At 42.2% G+C, this 18,507-nt stretch overlaps 1 protein-coding gene across 3 annotated transcripts in view; it reads right to left on the bottom strand.

Moving 5' to 3' along the window:
- Positions 1-1,185: 1,185 nt before the first annotated feature.
- RETREG1 (reticulophagy regulator 1) overlaps positions 1,186-18,507 on the bottom strand; it is a 114,923-nt gene continuing 97,601 nt past the window's right edge. For 2 of the 3 annotated variants that reach the window (XM_037154568.2, XM_037154569.2), the window contains 6 exons: positions 11,366-11,492; positions 9,113-9,197; positions 6,936-7,073; positions 6,065-6,129; positions 5,691-5,817; positions 1,186-3,815 (listed from right to left, as the gene is read on the bottom strand). In XM_037154568.2, coding sequence (XP_037010463.2) covers positions 3,325-3,815; positions 5,691-5,817; positions 6,065-6,129; positions 6,936-7,073; positions 9,113-9,197; positions 11,366-11,492 — 1,033 coding nt within the window. In that variant the 3' untranslated portion in view covers positions 1,186-3,324. Of the gene's footprint in view, positions 3,816-5,690; positions 5,818-6,064; positions 6,130-6,935; positions 7,074-9,112; positions 9,198-11,365; positions 11,493-14,873; positions 14,925-16,107; positions 16,161-18,507 lie in introns of those variants that run through there. The other variant, XM_053657223.1, reaches the window with a different exon arrangement.

The following is an 18,507-nucleotide window of genomic DNA, read 5'->3' as shown; positions in this document are numbered from 1 at the left end:
TTGGAGAGAGATGCCTAAATGTGTTGAGGATGTTTGCCAGTTGCAACACCTTGTACAAATGTCTTTTCCTAAGAGAATACTAAACTGGGGAGATCGGTTTTTTAAAAAATCACTTTTGAAGATTTTGGGGGTCAGAAAAAAGCAAAGATGTTTCAGAATAAGAATATGCACACTGCTTTAACCCTGAGTTGATCTTCCAGAGCCGGCATGACCTTCTTGGGCCCTGCTCTACTGTTTTGGATCAAAATGCATGATCAATGTTTGCTATTCCCATCGTATGGTTCTGCTGAGCATCTTCTACCAGAAATGAGCAAAACCATTTCTCTACAGCTCTACAATTTTTAAAAAATCCATGCTTCAAATTTTAATGACTGCGTAAGTCCTCATGGTAAGGGATATACAGTCCCCTATTATATGGGATCAATCACAGGGTTTATTGTTACTAAATCTTAAAATCAGAAGCAAGGTTATATATAATGGTCCCCCACCAAAACAAACAAACAACAGGCATAGACACACACAAAACAAAAACCCTCGCCATCCCCAATTGTTTGAATTAAGAATACCATTACTGCGTTGTGTAAATTTGTAATTGTATCTTGAACCAATAAAACTGAATGCGTATATGGTTATAATGCTGCTGTCCTAGCGAGCTAGTGTGTCTCCCCCATTCTGCTAGTATAACACATTTTTCTTCCCTCCCCTATCCTCATGCCCTCCCCCTCCCCAGGTCCCTTCTAATATGTAGTTAATAACAACTGATTCTAGTACATTGTTCACACTCTCAGCTCTTGAGTTTATCTTCTCTTGTAAGCTTGTCCACTGACTTGTAACACATCCTTTAATTACCTGGATTAAGTTCTTGTTTTCCCTTCAGTAAAGAAACTGAAATGACCTTTAAGCTTTTTTACTTCATGGCCAAAAATGTTTTTTAAACGAACAAGCATACACATAGCCCTGGCTGGTGTAGCTCAGTGGATTGAGTGCAGGCCTGTGAACCAGAGGATTGTGGTTCGATTTCCAGTCAATGCACATGCCTGAGTTGCAGGCCAGTTCCCAGCAGGGATGCACAAGAGGCAACCATACATTGATATTTCCCTCCCTCTCTCCTTCCCTTCCCCTCTAAAGATAAATAAATTAAAATTTTTTTTAAAAAAGAAGCAAACACATAAAAAAAAAAAGAACCCTGGTCACAACTATTTTATAAATATGTGACTGTATTTTTCTTCATGTCCAGAAACTTATTGGATAGAATTCAGGTATGTTCTTCCCAAAAGCACACAGTTCATAGATCTAACACCAAGTTTTCATTTGTTCCAAAATGGGCAAGATAATGAAGGCACAGGCTCACTTTGTGTCAGTAAAGGACATCAAACACAGTCATGAGGCACCAATGACATAGCACAGTCAATCACGAAAAGCAGGTGTTCAAAGTCTTCAGTAACCTCTCCCCCTTTAACATTTGGCAAAATTCAGTCTAGATATTTTAATACCTCAGAAAGAAAAAATAAATAAGATACGCTACAATAAAATGTCAGATTACCTACAAGTAGTCTTTAGAAATATAAGGAAAGGGATAAAACAAACAGAGGGGACCACAGATTTCCTAGATTCTTGGATTATCCTTCCTTTCTGAGGGTCTCAGATGTCTGTAGGCATCTGTAGAAATGCCAGCTGAACCTGAAGATTGAAGAGATTGTTGGTTGCTATTGCTGGCATGGTCCCTCGACATCAGTAAAAGTTGGATCACAAAAACAAAATTAGCTCGATTTCTGCTCTTTAGTCCTTTGTTAAAAAACCGAAGTCAAATCTGGTTATTTAAAGGTGATCTAAAAAGAATGGAAAAATATATTCTAGCTTCCCAATGAGAAATAGATTAAATATTTAGACTTCAATAGTAAATAAATACACCTTAAAGCCAAGCTAATTTTTCTCCTGTAGGAGAGCCTAGACAAACTACAAAAGCAGTTATTGCTGCTCTACTGCTGCTGACCACATCACTCACAGAACAGGCTGGGAACTAGTTTCAGGATTTTAAGAGACATTTTCCATGACACTATATCAAACACGAGGGCTTAACCTACATCTGAGCAGACAGAACAGATCTGCACTCACAAGAACCCTATTACAAATGCTAAACAATTTAACCACAAAAACATAGCCCAATCTGTTTACATCAAAACCACTGTCTACGTGATACATAATTAACTGCTCTTGATGGGTTACTATCACCCACGGCAGGACCACAGCTGGCAGTGTATACAGCACGTCATGGAGAAGGAAGCCTAAGTCTACAACTACCGAAATAACATGGAAATGTACCAGCTTATCCCAAGGAGTTGAATACATTTTAAGAATTTTTCCTAGGAAATTAATTTTGATATTCTTTCCCAAGTCCTTCAACTAAAAATGCCCTGTCTGATATTTTTTGTCTTTTTACAACAAAATATCAAAAAGGTTTATCTGTTTCTAAGTATTAGGAACAAAGGAGCTGATACAGCATGTATTCACGATTAATTATTAATATTTCAGTGCGTTACAATAAACTGTTTTTGCATGCTTGAAAAAGTAATTGTGAAGAAAACATAAGGAGTAGTTTTATGGAAGGATGTCAATAATTTGGTGCTTTCGTTTTGCTTTAAAAACACCCCCTAATAGTCATCTCTGAAAGCATAATATGTATGTATATGTTTATAGATGTATGTATATGTTTGCATGTGTGTATATATACACACACAATTGACCCTTGAACAATGCGGGGGTCAGGGGCATAGTCAAAACTCCACATATATCTTTGTCTCCCCCCAAAACTTAACTACTAATAGCCTACCATTGATCAGAAGCCTTACTGATAACATAAACAGTTGATCAACACATACTGTATATGTATTATATACTATATTCTTAAAAGAAAGCTAAAAAAAACAAAAATGTCTAAGAAAATTATAAGAGAAAATACATTTATAGTATTTATTGAAAATAATCCACAAAAAAGTGGACCTGTACAGTTCAAACCCGTTTGTTCAAGGGTCAACTGTATATATACATGTATATATATATATGTGTGTGTATATATATATATATGTATGTATATATATTTTTTCATTTCCATGCTCATTACATAAAAATAACTACCAGAGATATCAATCCATCAGTGTCAGCTGATACATATCCAATTAATTCACTGCAGAAGGGAAAATAAGACAAAATAATCTAAAGTAATCAGTAAAGCTCACAGTTCAAAAACATATTTTCCTTTTTTTTTTCCTTGTTTGAAATTTTTGGGTAGTTTATCTGTGCTCTGTCGTACAAGCCGATTCCAGACTAATGGCCCCCGAGTAGATTCGAAAGGAAGCCTGAAGACTTCTTAGTTTGCTGCGCTTCTTCCTGGTCTTGTGAAAGTCCCAATTCACTCTCGATCTGATCAAGCTCTGACTGGTCGAGGAGTTCAAAGTCATCCCCTTCTTCAGTGTCTGCATCCTCCCCTGGGCTGGGCGCAGGCTGAGAAAGGGCTTGCTGCACGCCCTCCATCTGGTCTTTGATAGCGGCAGACACTGCCGCTGTGATGACATCCCCCGCCAGGTTGCTCATCAGTTGAAAGGTTTGGTCACTGCTCAGAGCAAGAGTGAGACCAGCTGCTGACTGCCTCTCTCTGCTGGGTCTGGGACCGCTGCCCAACTGTTCCTTCTTTCTCTGGAGCTCCGTGGGCAAGCCGAAGCTTAGTTCCTCTTCATCGTTTGTTCCCATGCCATTTTCTAGAGATGGAAAATCTGAAAGGCCTCGAGAGAAGACTTCCTCGCTCGGTCGGTCAAGATCTGTGAAATGCGTAACAGAAGTTCATGTTTAAGCACGTGCATGAATTTGAAATGCAAGAGCTGAAGTAAAAGTTGAAATCAACTCAACCACACACGCTGGACCCCTCCCGAATCTGGGACACTGCCTATCCATAAGCACACAAACACCACGTGCCCCCCCATCTTTAACTTTCCTTGGAAGCACAAAGCAGTGTACGCAATGACAACATTTAACCTAATGTTAGCTTGAAGCTTTTTGACTGAAGTTTAAACATTCACCATAAACAAAAATTTCATCCTGTTTCCGGGGGAGGAAATTAGCTTAAGCCAATGTAGATACGTATGAGCACAAAATAAAAAATATTTCAACTGGAGGTTTCGTGGTATCTGCAACAGCAGGTGTGGAATATTCCCCAATCTTAGCATTTTCATCCATCAAGATCCATCTATGTGTCTGTAACCTGTGTTTGTTCAAAGCGATGAGTTAGAAGAAGCTATTGCTCCTTCTCTCCCATGTCCAACCTCAGAACATATGGAAACATCTGACTTCCCATAAATATAGCTGAAATTGACCACATCATTTTAACCAAACTCATGTCCTGAATATATATACATAGAGACACTTTTAAGATTCAGGACATTTGAAAGCAATGCCTGCTCCATAGGCAAACAGTGATTTTATTGTTTTTCACTTTTCATAGAAAATCTTTCAGTATAATGGTTAACTCCTTACAACAGTGATCTGAAATATTCAATCTAATTATGGAAGTCTCATCTGTGGGCTGGGTTATTATTGCCCTTTCATTGTGTAAGTCTGGGATGAGATGCTTAAAAACAAAGTGTTTTGTTCTCCAGGTCTTGTGGATATTGAGAGTTTATAGAGCTTCCATGGATCTCAAAGATCCTCGTGTTCCAATGCACTTTAAAGATGAAGAAACTGAGGTCCACACAAATTCTGTCACCTGCTTAAGGACATACAGTTAGCTAATTACAAAGGGAGCTAACACTAGGGTCTCCTAGTCCCCCGACCTGTCTCCTTTCAAACCCCGCACCACTTCCCTCCTTCCTCTAGAAAAATGTTCTTGCATTTAACCTTATTATTAAAAATAAGTTGTTTTTTTTTTAATTTTAAACTAACTTTGAAGAAAAACATGAGAAACCTGGAGTCAGCTTTGGACTCAGGGAGTCTGCGCTCCATGATTCCATCTCTGTTAGCAAGAACCAGCCCTGGATATTTCTGATTAGCTTCTCTCTTCCCCTCTTCCCACAGTTGATATAAGCTTGCTGTATGTCACTAGATATATCAAGACGTTCATTTTGTTCACTGTCGATATTTATTGTTTTCAAAATAAAGGCAGATTTTGGATATGGACTTGCTTAGATTTTTTTCTCATCAAAAAGTTGTGGCTTTTGAGGTATAATTCATACGCTGTAAAATTTACTCCTTTAAAGTGTACAATTCAGTGGTTTGTAATATACATATTTACAAAGCTGTACAATCATCGCCTGTATCTAATTCTAGAACATCTTCATCATTCCAAACAGAAACTGGAAGGAAGGGAGGGAGGAAGGGGGAACCCACAGTAATTACCAGCTACCTTTCCCTTCACCCCAGGCCCCACGGCAGCCACATGGCCACTTTCCATCTGTGTGGCCTTGCCTATTCTGCACATGTCACATAAACAGACTCACACAGACTTGTGTGTCTGGCTTCTTTCATTTCGCCTTAGTGTTCAAGGCTCATCTACATTGTAGCAAGTGTCAGAACCTCATATTGATAGCCAAGTGTAGTCCACTGCAAACACACCCCACTTTGTTTACCCACCCAGCAGTGGACAGAGTTAAACATTTCGGCATGCACTCAGAACAACAGGAAAAGGAGAAATGTGAACCCACCATCGGAAGTGTCTGTCTGCGGTGTGTACCCTTCTGAAAGGTTGAAGGTCCCGTTGTCAGTCCAGGAGACCTCGGACACATCTGTGTCAGACACGGACAACTCCTTGGCGGCCGCCCTCAGGCTAATCTGTGTCAACATAAAGGCCAGCAGCGTGCTGTAAACTCCTGTGGCAAATACTCTGAAAACTCCCTACTAACACCAAAAATGTCAGAATAATAAAAACCATATGAGTATTTTCCTTTCAGAACTGTTTGATCATCTTAGAGAAATAGGAGGAGTCTATTAGGAAAATCATTCCGCTTTAGTGCATGTAAATAAATTTACAGTCAAACTACACAGGAACAAATTGAAAACTAAACAACAAAAAAAATACCTTAGGACAAAGAGCTGAAAAGTCTAATTCACTGTCATCTTTGTGACTTTTTTCTTTGTCTGCTTCTGTTGAGAAAAAATTTGGAAGCTTTCAGTTTCCCAGCCAGCTTAGACAGAGTGTATTTTATCCATTACATACCCTTACCCACATTCCTCATTTCCTCCAGAGCTTCCATGGAATTAAAGGTTCAAGCTTCACATATTGGCAAGGGTCTGATTTCCAAGGGAAATGGTCCACATCAGTGGTTCTCACAGTGCGGTCCCTGAACCAGCAGCTTCTGCCCCCCTGGGAACTTGTTGGAAATGCACATTCTCAAGCCCTACCCTAGACCAGCTGAACCAGAAGCTCAGAGCAGGGCCCGGCAATCTATGCTGTAATAAGCCTTCCTAGCCACTGGGTTGCTTGCTGTAGTCTGAGAATCTATAAGGTCAGGACAAGTGAAAAAGTGAAAGTTGATCACATGGGTTCTTCCTCTATGTGTTTTCTTCTCCTTTCCATTCTTTTGATTCTTCTCCGATAGTGCCCATACTCTCAGTCCTTACCTGTGTCATTTTTATTTTGCAATAGCCCAGCCCCAAATAAAGCAAATTGAAGTGAGTAAATCATGAGTAGCATGTACAGAATGGTTGAATCTTTTTCTCCCTCCCCTGACAATTTAATTAAAAAGTCAATTCACTGTAAGTCTCAGAAAAGAATAAAAATCTAAACAGGAAAAGACTATGTTACTTGGGGGGGGGGGGGACTAACTTCAGTAGTAATGTGCTGTAAAAAGGCGTTTTAACGCCCTGAAATGTACTGAAGGTGATTTCATAATAATAGCTTGTTGATGTCTCATTTCCCAGGTGGAATCTAGAAGTCGAACTTTACCTACCAGATCTCTCACGTTTCTTCTGGTTAATATATTCTCCAATTCCAAAATCCAGTTTCAGCAGAACTGACTTGATTTTGCTGTACATCTTTTGTCCCATATCATTACACTTAAACAAGGGACACAAAAAGGCACACAGTACTGAAATACAAGGAGGAAGAGAGTTTGGGTAAGATGATCTTTACTTCAAAAGGCTACATCTTTGTATGCTGTTAAAATATTTCAGTTCTTTTACTGACAAATAGGATTTTTCTTAGGGAAATGCTTCTATAAAATACGCTCATAATTTCAATTCTTCCCCCTGTAATAAACACATTTAATCGGGCATACTTGCATACCCACCCCCCCCCATGTTTATAGTCATTGTTTTCAAAGACTTGCAATCAGATCAACTCCCTCCCTTTAATCCTTTGGCCCTCACAATGTACACAAAGATTCCACGATTTCCAAACAGCCCTAGAGGGACTGTCTAACTTATCTGTTAAATGCCACTGCATTGTGGGAAAGTTACTATTTATTTGCCTCTCACTTCGGGATATATTGGGATAATAACAATTTCAGGACCGTTGTGAAGGACAGATGAGATGACGCAAGCCACCTGAATCACACCTTGCCCACATTACACTCTCCTTCTCGGGCTCTCTTCCCCTTTGCCTGCGGAGCAAGGCAGATCCAGAGGCTGATATGCTACATGGGTTCTACTGGGGAGAACAGATGTGAGCTCGGACCGTTTGCCATCTGTCATGCATCAGCAATACAGAAAGAAATGAAGCTTGTATTGTCTTCCTCGTATTTACTTCTTTGTTGTGGTTAGGAAACGTGTCTAGTTACCTTTTAATCAGGAGCTGCAAACTCAAATACCTCTAGAAGCCAAGGTGGTATATGTAAACTTTAAACGCTGGTGTGAGAAAAACAGGAAAATAGGAGGGTTCGTGAAATGGGGCACGTACACACCATCCAAAGGTGGCAGCCCTAAATCGTATTTTTCAGGAGAAGCAGGAAATCTACACTTTTTTGCAGCATTTTGGAGTTACAGTTGATGTGCAATAAATGCACATATATAAAGTGTACAATTTGATATGTGTTGACCACCAGTTGCCCATAGCTGCAGCCTTCTGAACCATCCAAATACTTTCCACGGAGGAATGTTCAAGCTTAATGCAAAATATGGTACCGATTCATTGCTCTACTTGCTTGGTCATTTTAAATGTGACAGCCACAGAGTACACATGCTCACTGAATGCTGTCTACCACCCCCACCAGCTAAAACAGTGAAGTCACCATTGTTCACACATGCACATTCCAGTCCACATTCCTCGGCTGCCTGGCTACATCAATGTCTCACAAACTGTTCTTGTTATATTAACAGTGGCTGGATTTTTTCTGGACAGACCTCATATACTTTTAAAAAATCTGGCCTCTCCCACTCAATCTAATTATTCTGACATTTATCCATATTGCTGCATGTATTAATTTTTTAGTGCTGAGTAGCAATCCATTGAATGGATAGACCACGGTTTCTTTATCCATGTATCTGTTGATAGATATATGGACTGTGTTCTGTTTGGGGCTACTACAGAGAAAGCTGCTGTGAACATCTGTGTATGAGTCTTTTGAGACCAATGCTTTCACTGTTCCTGGGTACACACTTCACTGTGGAATGGCTGGGACATACAGTCGTTTTTAAGACACTGCCAAGCTGATGTCCAGAGTGGCTGTACCATGCATGCTACACGCCCACCCACAGTATGAGAATCCCAGTCGCTCCACAGCCTTGCTAATGAGCATGATGTGATCGGTCTTTTTAATTTTAACTATTCTGGTTAATGGCATCTCGTTGTGGTTTTAATGATTTTTTTGAGCCACAGAACATGCACAAGGGCAAAACTATTTGTGCATCTGTGGGAGTGGGGAGTATAGCTTACTTATCATTTTAAAACGTAATTTAAAATATAGTCAACCACTTTATAATCCTGCCTTTTGGCAAGTATCCCTCTGATTTTAAAATATAAACAGATCTCTAGGAAAAGGAGAAAATGTGTACATAGGGAAATGAAAGAATAATCAACTTTGTTTGTAATTAAGTACTCATCCCTCATCTCCCAAACTGTGGAAGGTCTCGTTGACCATTAAATGATACCACATGCACCACACAAAGTAGCCAGACGTTCCATACTTACGGAGGAGATAGCTGAGTATAACCCCAGGAATGTAACTTCCCAAGATCATGAAAAAGGTGCACACACTGCAGACCAGGAGACAAAACTAGAAACCAGAGAAATAATACGAGACAGTTATGCATAACACCAAGACAGTCCAGAGCACAGGGTGCACACCCAGGTACTCATCTGTATGCGATCTGTTACATCATGCCCAGTGGTTTTCGGTGTTCTCTTGCTCTTAGTTCTGACTAACGACTGCAGTGCTCAACCAGCCGTGGTCCATTTTCACACTTGGCAATAATCATTTTGACGTTCCAGAAGCTCATTTTGGCACAGAGCACACTGTCTTCCATTAATCATGTCTGGGGCTGCATTACTGCCAGATGCAGGAGACTGAAGATTTACGTGCCCCCGGAAACTTCCTTTATTCAGGATCACTCACTGAATATAAAGCAGCCTGGTAGCTACATCTGCGGGTTCAAACTATTTACTTCTGTGAGCCCACCGAAATTCATAAACACAGCAAAACACATTACAGAAATTAGAGGCATTCCTGCAAATGTTAACGGTAATTTGCACAGCAGATGGGCTGCTGGGGATCACCCTTCTGGCCATCACTATCTCCCTGGTAACTGTAGGAGATCTACTCCCGGCTACGTCACCTAGAAACCAACTGCCAATGAAATGAAATTCCTACAGTGAAATGCGATTATGTTTCTCCTGTCAGTCACAACCCCCCCAAAATTCTAGATTGTTTAAAAATTTTTAAACATGAAGATAGCAAAATTCTCTCATAAAGTCTTCATGTATTTTCCACACTCTAGTCATAAAAATAAACTATCTTCTTTTGCTTTAATTATAGTATTACATTTAAACTGGTGAGCAAGAAAATAAGGAAATCTGAGGAAGACCACACAAATAAGGGGTTTGTAACGGATCAATAACTGATAAGAGGAAGAGCAAGAAGGTCTGCAATTCAGATGAACTTTGATGTTTCATTCTTTGGCATGGAGTTAATAAACTAACTCATCAAAAGGAGAATTAGTTTATTAACTAATGGGTCAAAAAGATGAACTTGAGAAACTAAATTAACAGCTATTTCTGAAGTAGCAGGAGCCCTTGAAGAATATGGCATTCTACTAGTAAAATGGAGGAGAAAAGATTTTAAAACTTGAAAGAACAAGTAAGTCTACAAAAACATTAATGTACTCAGAATTCAGTCTTGCAAAGAGATTTCATATTATCCTCTGAATCTGTAGCATCATCCTCTCAAGCTAATTAACTTGGAGCCTATTAAGGCAATCCAATGAAGCTTTAAGGTCAGAACCTCCTAAAAATGTTCAATCATTTTGATAAAGTGGGCAAAAAACGCACTCCCCCCAAAGGATATCTGCTCTAAAAAAACCTATCCATACACAACCTTGCTACTTTAATATATTCAAAATGTGTCCAAGGATAGTTCTACTACTTAGCACCAGTACTGAAGTTGAGAGTGTGCCTGCAGTTGGTACAACGAGAGGGACCACAAACGCCGATACTCCTAGGCTCTCCTTTGCAACTACAGGTGGGTGGTCGAGACACTCACACAGGACACAGGGAGGCCAGGGCCCGCCCGCCGATGGCTCCGCACCTCCCCCTGCTCTCAGGTCGCAGCGGAAGCTGCCTCTGTGCACGAAGGTAACACAAGTGTGCGTGCTTCTCAGTGGGCTCCCTTTCAAACCACTTAGGACTCCTCTCTCCCTGGGGGTTCATCCTACTTGGAAAACTACTCATTCCATTTATATAATCACTGCAATTTTTTGTCAAAGTTTATTTCTTACACAAGCAATGTAAGAAACTCTACTTTTTAGATTAAAAGTGAGACTCAGTTGTCTCCGAAAGCCCCCCCCTAGGACTATGTGTTCATTTCCTCACCCTTCAACTTCGGGACCAGGCTAAATACCAGAAACTGAAATTCTTCGTAGGATGTTTTTTCTTCTCGGTCTGGATGACAAGACCAGTCGCTACTCAATTTAGTTAAGGAGCTAGAAAAATATGTAAAAAAATAGAAAACCAAATCCAATTTCAAAATATGAGGTTGATGTTTTCCTCATGCTGATGCCCTACTATTTCTGAACCTTGCTAATGCCAACTGCTGTGGCATGTGTTGCAGAAAATTATAAGCTGAATTGGAAAACACTCACAAGCTGATACAATAAGTTAATTCATTTGTTTCTAAGTTTACTACACGTTTTAAAGTGCACAGTAATTCTCCTATAGGGCAGCACTTGCCTTGCCGGGGCTCTGCTGTTTGAAAAGAGACATTTCTTGAAGAAATATGCTGAAATTCATCCATGATTCTGCAATACAGTGGCTGAGCCTGGGTCTTTCATCTGGTTTGGAATTGATAACTTCCCAGCTAAAGAGAGAGAAACAGAAAACAAAAAAATTTAGTTGAATTTCGGATGATCTGACGCTCATTTGCTTCAGCAGATAGTTACCGAGCACATCCTTAGGCCACGCTCTCTGGTACAGCCTGCGCAGGGGTAAGCAAGCCGGCACCTGCCCCACAAAGCTCAAATGCCAAGAGCAGAGACACAGGCCCAACGGCCAGCTACACAATCACCAGGGCACAACAAGGGACGGGCTGAGGGAGAGGTATCGGGTTTGGACATCTCTGAAAAAGTCACTTGAAGCTAAAATCTGGATAAGCAGGGGTTTATCGTAAGGGCTCAGAGAGTTCCTGAAAGAACAACATACGACGCACACAAAGGCTCCACAGTGTGAAGGAGCTGGCAGCAGTGTTCTGAACCGCTGGTGCGACTGCAGCAACGTGAACCTGAGGAGCGTCATCACACAAAGCTGGGGAAGTAGCGAGTGGACTAGGTCGGACGAGGCTCTGTGGGACTCGTTAGAAACACTTTGAACCTTAACACTGGGGAGGCCACGCTGTTTTAGAAGAAACCTTGGCATTAACCTTATCATCATTATCATCATCATCAATACCAACAGTGAATTTTCAATATATACTACGATTGGTCAACTCTACAGAAAATTGTTAAATTCACCAGGATCTCACAATACCTCGTATTTTCCCAGTCCTCGTCACAACATTTTTTGAGTGCGATGCACGTCCCAAGCACATACTGTGTCCCAGCCCTCATTTCCCCCCCCAGGACGCTCGGTGAGCTAAAAACTAGTGATGGTCATCGCAGGAGGAAGGCACAAGCAAATAGAGGGCATTGCTTACAATAACAATGACATGAAGTTCAACTCCCATTCTTGCCATCCTAACTCATCATGAGAATATGTCAGTTCAAGCCCGCATTTCTCAGGGCCCTGCTAATACTGGTTTCAGGATGTACGTCTCAGAAGTAACACCACATTTGCACACTCCAATAAGGAAATGCCCTAAAATTGAAAAGGAGCCTAGTCTATTACTAAACCCCTAACATCACCTAACTTATCTGCATGGAGATAATGTCTATGGCAACGTCGACATACAACTGAAGGCATTTAATACAATAAAATAACTAAAATTTGTTTTGTACGTAAGGACCATACCTATGTTCACAGTGAACTTCAAATGAATATGAAAAAAACCTCAGTATCCATCCATTACCTTACTCCTCTATTCAATAAAAAGTTACCAAGTCCCCCCATTGTGTCCTACATTCTACTCAGTGTGTTAGGATTCCTGTTTCAAACCAGCAAAAACTGAATACCTGTAGCCTTCCTGTGTCTACAGGTACCATCACGTGGTGGGGAAAAAGAGACAAGACAATATTCAATGTGTGAGTAATTTCCACAGCCATAAGAAGACACTTTCATTTATATTAAACCTCTCCCCTTTAGAAAAAGCTTCCTGTGAAAGTATTTTGGGACAATAAATTCCATTGTTACTAACATTTATATTAACATAAGAACTAGGAATAATTCTAATGGGTATTTGGATTATTATTACAATCAGCAGCAGAAATGAGAAATTCATTGTGTACAAATTGAAGGTATTTTCTAACCAAATAGACTTTGAAAGAGTAGTAGGTGATTAACAATAAATATATAGATGGTGCTGAATAAAACTTAATAGAAATACGTATGATTTAAAAAGAAAATCTGAACTCGAGGGGCAAAGAAGAGATATCACTCTACACTCCTTCACACGAACCCTGGACCCTGACGAGTCACACTCTCTGGGGGGCTCATAATAGCTTTACACCGACCAGTGATTAACCCCGAGTTCCGCTGGAGTGTACATTTCTATCATCCTCCATTATATACAGTCTGCCATGAGCTTATGACGCCACAATTCAATCAGGTAGGAAAGGTATGTAATGCATACTATAATTAATATAGCGATTTAATATAGAATGAGATAGAGCAGGTGATGCCATCTTTTCAAATTCCCTCATTATTACAGACGAGGAAAGTGACACCCAACTTTCCTCAGCTAATTTGAGGCAGAGCCATGACCTGAGGCAAGACTTGTAATTTCCGAAGCAGTTCTTTTTCCTTTAAACATGAGCCCTCTAAAGGATGAATAAATTCAAGGACAGTCTTTGAAGAGACCCAATATTGTAATTTAGCATGAGAAAGAGCACTCCACGTGCCTCCCTGCTCCTTTCCAGAATCAGAAGGAATAAGGTGTGGCTGACCCATATCCACTCAGCCTCTTGTAGGACGTGCCTCTCTGGGCAAAAAGGAGCCCCGTGTGCACGGGATCCAAACGCTCAGTGGAAACTGAGAGTCATGCTCGGTGGCTGGCTGACGTTTCATACAGGTGACATCTACACACACACACACACACACACACACACACACACACACTGAGTTGTTCCAGAATGCAATTCTAGGCTTTCCTAGACAGCTTTCAGAAAGGCTCTCCTGTGAATCCCGGGCGATGCTGGGACAAGATATCTTTTACATGGTGTGCGGCTGTCTTCCCACCATCCTTGACGCTGATCAACCTGCACCATGAGGTCCAATGAACATAAAAGGGGACTTAAAAACAGTGGGAAGCTTTACCAAGTCCTTAACCAAACAGTATACAACTCTTGTATGACTGAAGGTCATCCAGTGGTTACTAGAAAAGTGGTTATGGTGGCTTTAGTGTTAATAGTCCACAGTTCATTTTTTCCCTCCTTAGCAGCAGAGAGAACATGCATTTGCCAGGTAAGGAGAAGTAAAATTCTTTGGTTCATCTGTCTGTCCTTCTTACTATCCATCCTTCTTTCCTTCCCCATCTGTTTGCTTTCTTCCTCCCTTCACCTTTCTCTTTCACTCACATCTTCACTACAGAGTGAAACTGCTGCACACTCCAGCCAAGAAAAGGACCCCCTGGAGTCCCCACCTTGTGATCATCACCCCCGGCGCCCGTGATGAATCCAGCTGAAGTGGCCCCGAGCAGGAAGACGCAAGTCCCTCATGGTCACGCTATCTTTCAAATGGGCTTTGCCCAAGCATTTGCAGCTGTGTGGTACTTTCAAAAATAAGGCACCAAAACTATGGCCCTGACAGATTCGTTTAGTTATGTTATCCTTCTTTAAAAAGGAAGGGAGGAAGGGAGGAAGGGAGGAAGGAGAAAGAAAGAAAGAAAGAAAGAAAGAAAGAAAGAAAGAAAGAAAGAGAAGGAAGGAAGGAAGGAAGGAAGGAAGGAAGGAAGGAAGGAAGGAAGGAAGGAAGGAAGGAAGGAAGGAAGGAAGGGAAAGAGACCCTGAAGGACAGATGTGTTACAAAAGACATTCTGCATGATCAAGATACACATTTATTTACCAAAGAACCAATTTAGGGTTTCACCTGCCTGAGAAACTCCACACAGGGGTGTCCAACCTTTTGGTGTCTCTGGGCCGCACTGGAAGAAGTAGGGTTTTCTTGGGCCACACATTAAATACACAAACACTAATTAGAACTGATGAGCTAAAAAAAGGTTTAAAGTAAATTTACAATTTTGGGTTGGACGCACTCACAGCCACCCTGGACCGCGGGTTAAACAGTCCTGCCTAAGGGAATACAGATTAGGAAGACGCCGGGGACGAGCAGCCCCACCGCGCCCCGCAGAAGGGCGCTCTGGCCTCCCAGCAGAACTTGGTCCCCACGCCCCTGCTTTCTGCCTCCGTGGTGTTCCTATTAGAATGAATACACTTAGGTACACACATTAGGTGGCCTGGCCCCAAACCTTCTAGGGGAGCAATTTTCAACCTGTTTCACCTCATGGCACACACAAAGTAATTACTAAAATTCTGTGACACACCCAAAAATACATTTTTTGCCAATCTGACCAAAAAAAATAGGTATAATTTTGACTCATTCACACTGGATGGCTGTTGTTGAGTTGGCTGCGGTCATTTTTTAATTTGACAATCTAAGGGGAAAGAGGTCAGTGCCCTTGACTAAACAGTCAGGTACTGCATGTTTTCAAAATTCTAGTGGTGCATCAGGGTGCCGGGCCACACGGATTCAAAGCTGCTGTTCTAGAAAATCCTCGAGTTAACCGTGGGCACTGTTTCAACAGCAGCCATCTGGGCCTCACTCCAGAGAGTCCGGTGGAGCAGAGCTGAGGGGCAGCTCAGAAATCTGCATTTTTAATAAGTGTCCCACGCGTTTCTGAGGCAGGTGTTTCTTACGCTGAGTGACCTCAAGAAACACCCTGTGAGAAAGTTATGGAGAATTCCCCACTTCAAAAATAAAGACAAAAGGAGAATTGGTTGGGGGCAAGATAGTCTATCAGGGACCCAACTTGCCCTCCCATCTGAAACAACTGAGGGGAGGGGAGGGGAGGGGAGGGGAGGGGAGGGGAGGGGAGGGGAGGGGAGGGGAGGGGAGGGGAGGGGAGGGGAGGGGAGGGGAGGGGAGGGGAGGGGAGGGGAGGGGAGGGGAGGGGAGGGGAGGGGAGGGGAGGGGAGGGGAGGGGAGGGGAGGGAGGGGAGGGGAGGGGAGGGGAGAAAAAGAAAACGCAAAATATACGAAACACTGGTTTTCAAGACCCTGGTGCTATGCAGGGCAGGCCGGCGATCCCGAGAGGAGTGAGCACTCACTGCTGTGGGTTTCCAGCGGCGGAGCAGGAAGGATGCATCGTGGTGACCACCTGGGAGGAGCAGCTGGAACTCCGAGTCCAAAGAGAGGACCAAGGAGGCCCGAGTTGGCAGGACTGAGTGTGCTGGGCACGGGAGCCTGCAGAGAGGATGCTGACCACCAGAGGGGACCCCTGGGGTCTCCGCCTGACCAGTGCCTGTGTGAGGAACCTGGGGCAGGAACAAGCCACAGGAAGGACAAGAGGGAATAGAGCCCTGTGCTCACACCAGGACAGTGTGACAGCTGGTCCTACGGACCAGACTGGAAAACCTCAAATTCAAGGACATCGGGTACTCAGAAGGGTTTTGCTTCATTTACAAAGTAACTGAATCCTAGACTAAATGCTGCTCTGGTCCTAACAAGTCCTCAACGCAAGCTCTGAGAGAATCAGATTTAAAGTCATTTAACTGTGGCAGATGTAGAAATAAGAAAAGGTAAGTTTTGGAATGAACCAAATAACTCATGGGTCCAACTGGAATCCGAATGATTTTATTTTCTTTCCTGCTTCCTTTTAAATTACTGTGTACGTTTTTTCTTTATAAAAGATACTTAACAAAAGCACTGTTTACATTTTACATTAAAAGACAAGTTCGTCTCTATTGTTTAATGGCTTACATCCAGGAATGCACTTTAGTTTCAGACTGCAGTACACAGTACCTTCCATTAGGGGGTGCTGTAAGACTAATGAGTCTGACACTGCTCATTAAAAATAAACTAATTCTGTAAGAGAACATGGGTTGGCAGCCAGTTTCATCCCTTTTGCTCCCAGTGTCTTTCAGATCCACCAGAAATAATGCTGAAACAAACGAATCTTCGCACAGAACAAACCATGTCCCTCAGGACCACTTCCCTTCCGTTCATTTTGACAAACGCCTTGAGGGCAGTCTGTGACTGTCATTCATCATTCCCGGCTCCGGGATTTGGAGATGACTGGGGCACCATCCCGCCAGTCAGTGAAAGTTTGCACAGGACCCCAGCTGACTGATCTCTTCCTCCCTCTCTTCTGTCCTTCATTATACATGGAGCTCACTTCTATAAAATGACATTTAATTAGGGCTATGGGAGAAAAAAATTAAAAACTAAGTTGGGGATTGGATATGGGGGGGGGAAACCTTTTCATTACTGTTCACTACACAGGATAATAAATCTTTTCATAATATACTAGCGAACCTAAAATTCAAAAAGCATTTTTATAATGGAAAGTTATTTTTAAAGCACAACCAGATTTTTTTTTTTAGTGTATAAAAGCTCAAATGCTTTCACATACTTCTTGAGCTTTAGATTTGAGGAGATAATTGCCAACAAGAGACAGGTAACCAGTGGTCGGTTGATGGAGAAAGAGGGAATAGGAGCAGTGAGGGGGGGGGGGGGAGACTACGAATGAATCCTGACATCTGGTTTCAGTTCTTGGGTCCTGCCAGCCCCAAGAGGCAAAGCCAGCCACAGACATCCCCTTTGCTGGAGCCAATTCCCCCTCCTGGCCTTGAGTTCGTTTCAGTTTGGCTTCTGGCATTTGCAGCTCAAAATAAAGTGCTGTGCTTTCAGTGGGAATCAACGAAGAGTTAGTTGTATAACATAAAGCAGGAGGTAGGAATAATTGTTATTAAAGAGTCATGGAATAAGATTACACAGGGACTTGTATCAGTTTTAGCGAAGTGACAATTTTTAGTAGAATGGAAGTAGGGTGAATAATTCAAGTCAAGGCAGTTGGTTAACAATTCAAGTTAAGGAGGTTTCAGGCAGCAAGAAGTAAGCACCACAGTGAACACCAGGGCCAGGGAGACCTCTCTGCACTGGAACATGGGAATCACTGCGAAGATGCACAGGAAAGCGCATTGGAGCCGTAACAGGGGAACAGAGACAGAATCCTTGAAGGCCAAGCCATGGAAACAGAACTACCTGAAATGCAGCTTCGGTTCTCAGGTGAAACTCAGGAGCTGAGATTTCCATTTTCTCTCTCCACCACTTCTGCTGCTTCCGAGTCAGCACCCACAAAAGGACCCCACACCACGAACCGCAGCCACGGTCACTACTGCCACAGACCGGGCTCTCCACAGGGGCCGGCACTGAGCGAAGTGAGCACTGTGCATGCCTTTCGCACCGACTCTCCACCTGAGCTGCCTCCGCCCCATCAGTAGAGCGCTCTCTTCTGGGCTAGTTACTAACTGCGGTCCGCGCACCTTTGTAAGGCTGACCCCCTATCGGAATTTAAATTCCATGAAGGCGTTCATAGCCATGGCTCTGGCTTCAGCAGCAAACAGAGCTTGACATGTACGAAGCACATGAAATAATAAATAGATGAATGAATAATAACAATGAATGTAAACAATGAACAAATATCAAAGAAGAAAATATCAGTAACT

Source organism: Artibeus jamaicensis, unplaced genomic scaffold (genome assembly GCF_021234435.1).
Source record: "Artibeus jamaicensis isolate MK-2021 breed Jamaican fruit bat unplaced genomic scaffold, CSHL_Jam_final scaffold_369, whole genome shotgun sequence".
NCBI lineage: Eukaryota > Metazoa > Chordata > Mammalia > Chiroptera > Phyllostomidae > Artibeus > Artibeus jamaicensis.
This window is presented reverse-complemented; position numbering and strand designations above follow the sequence as displayed.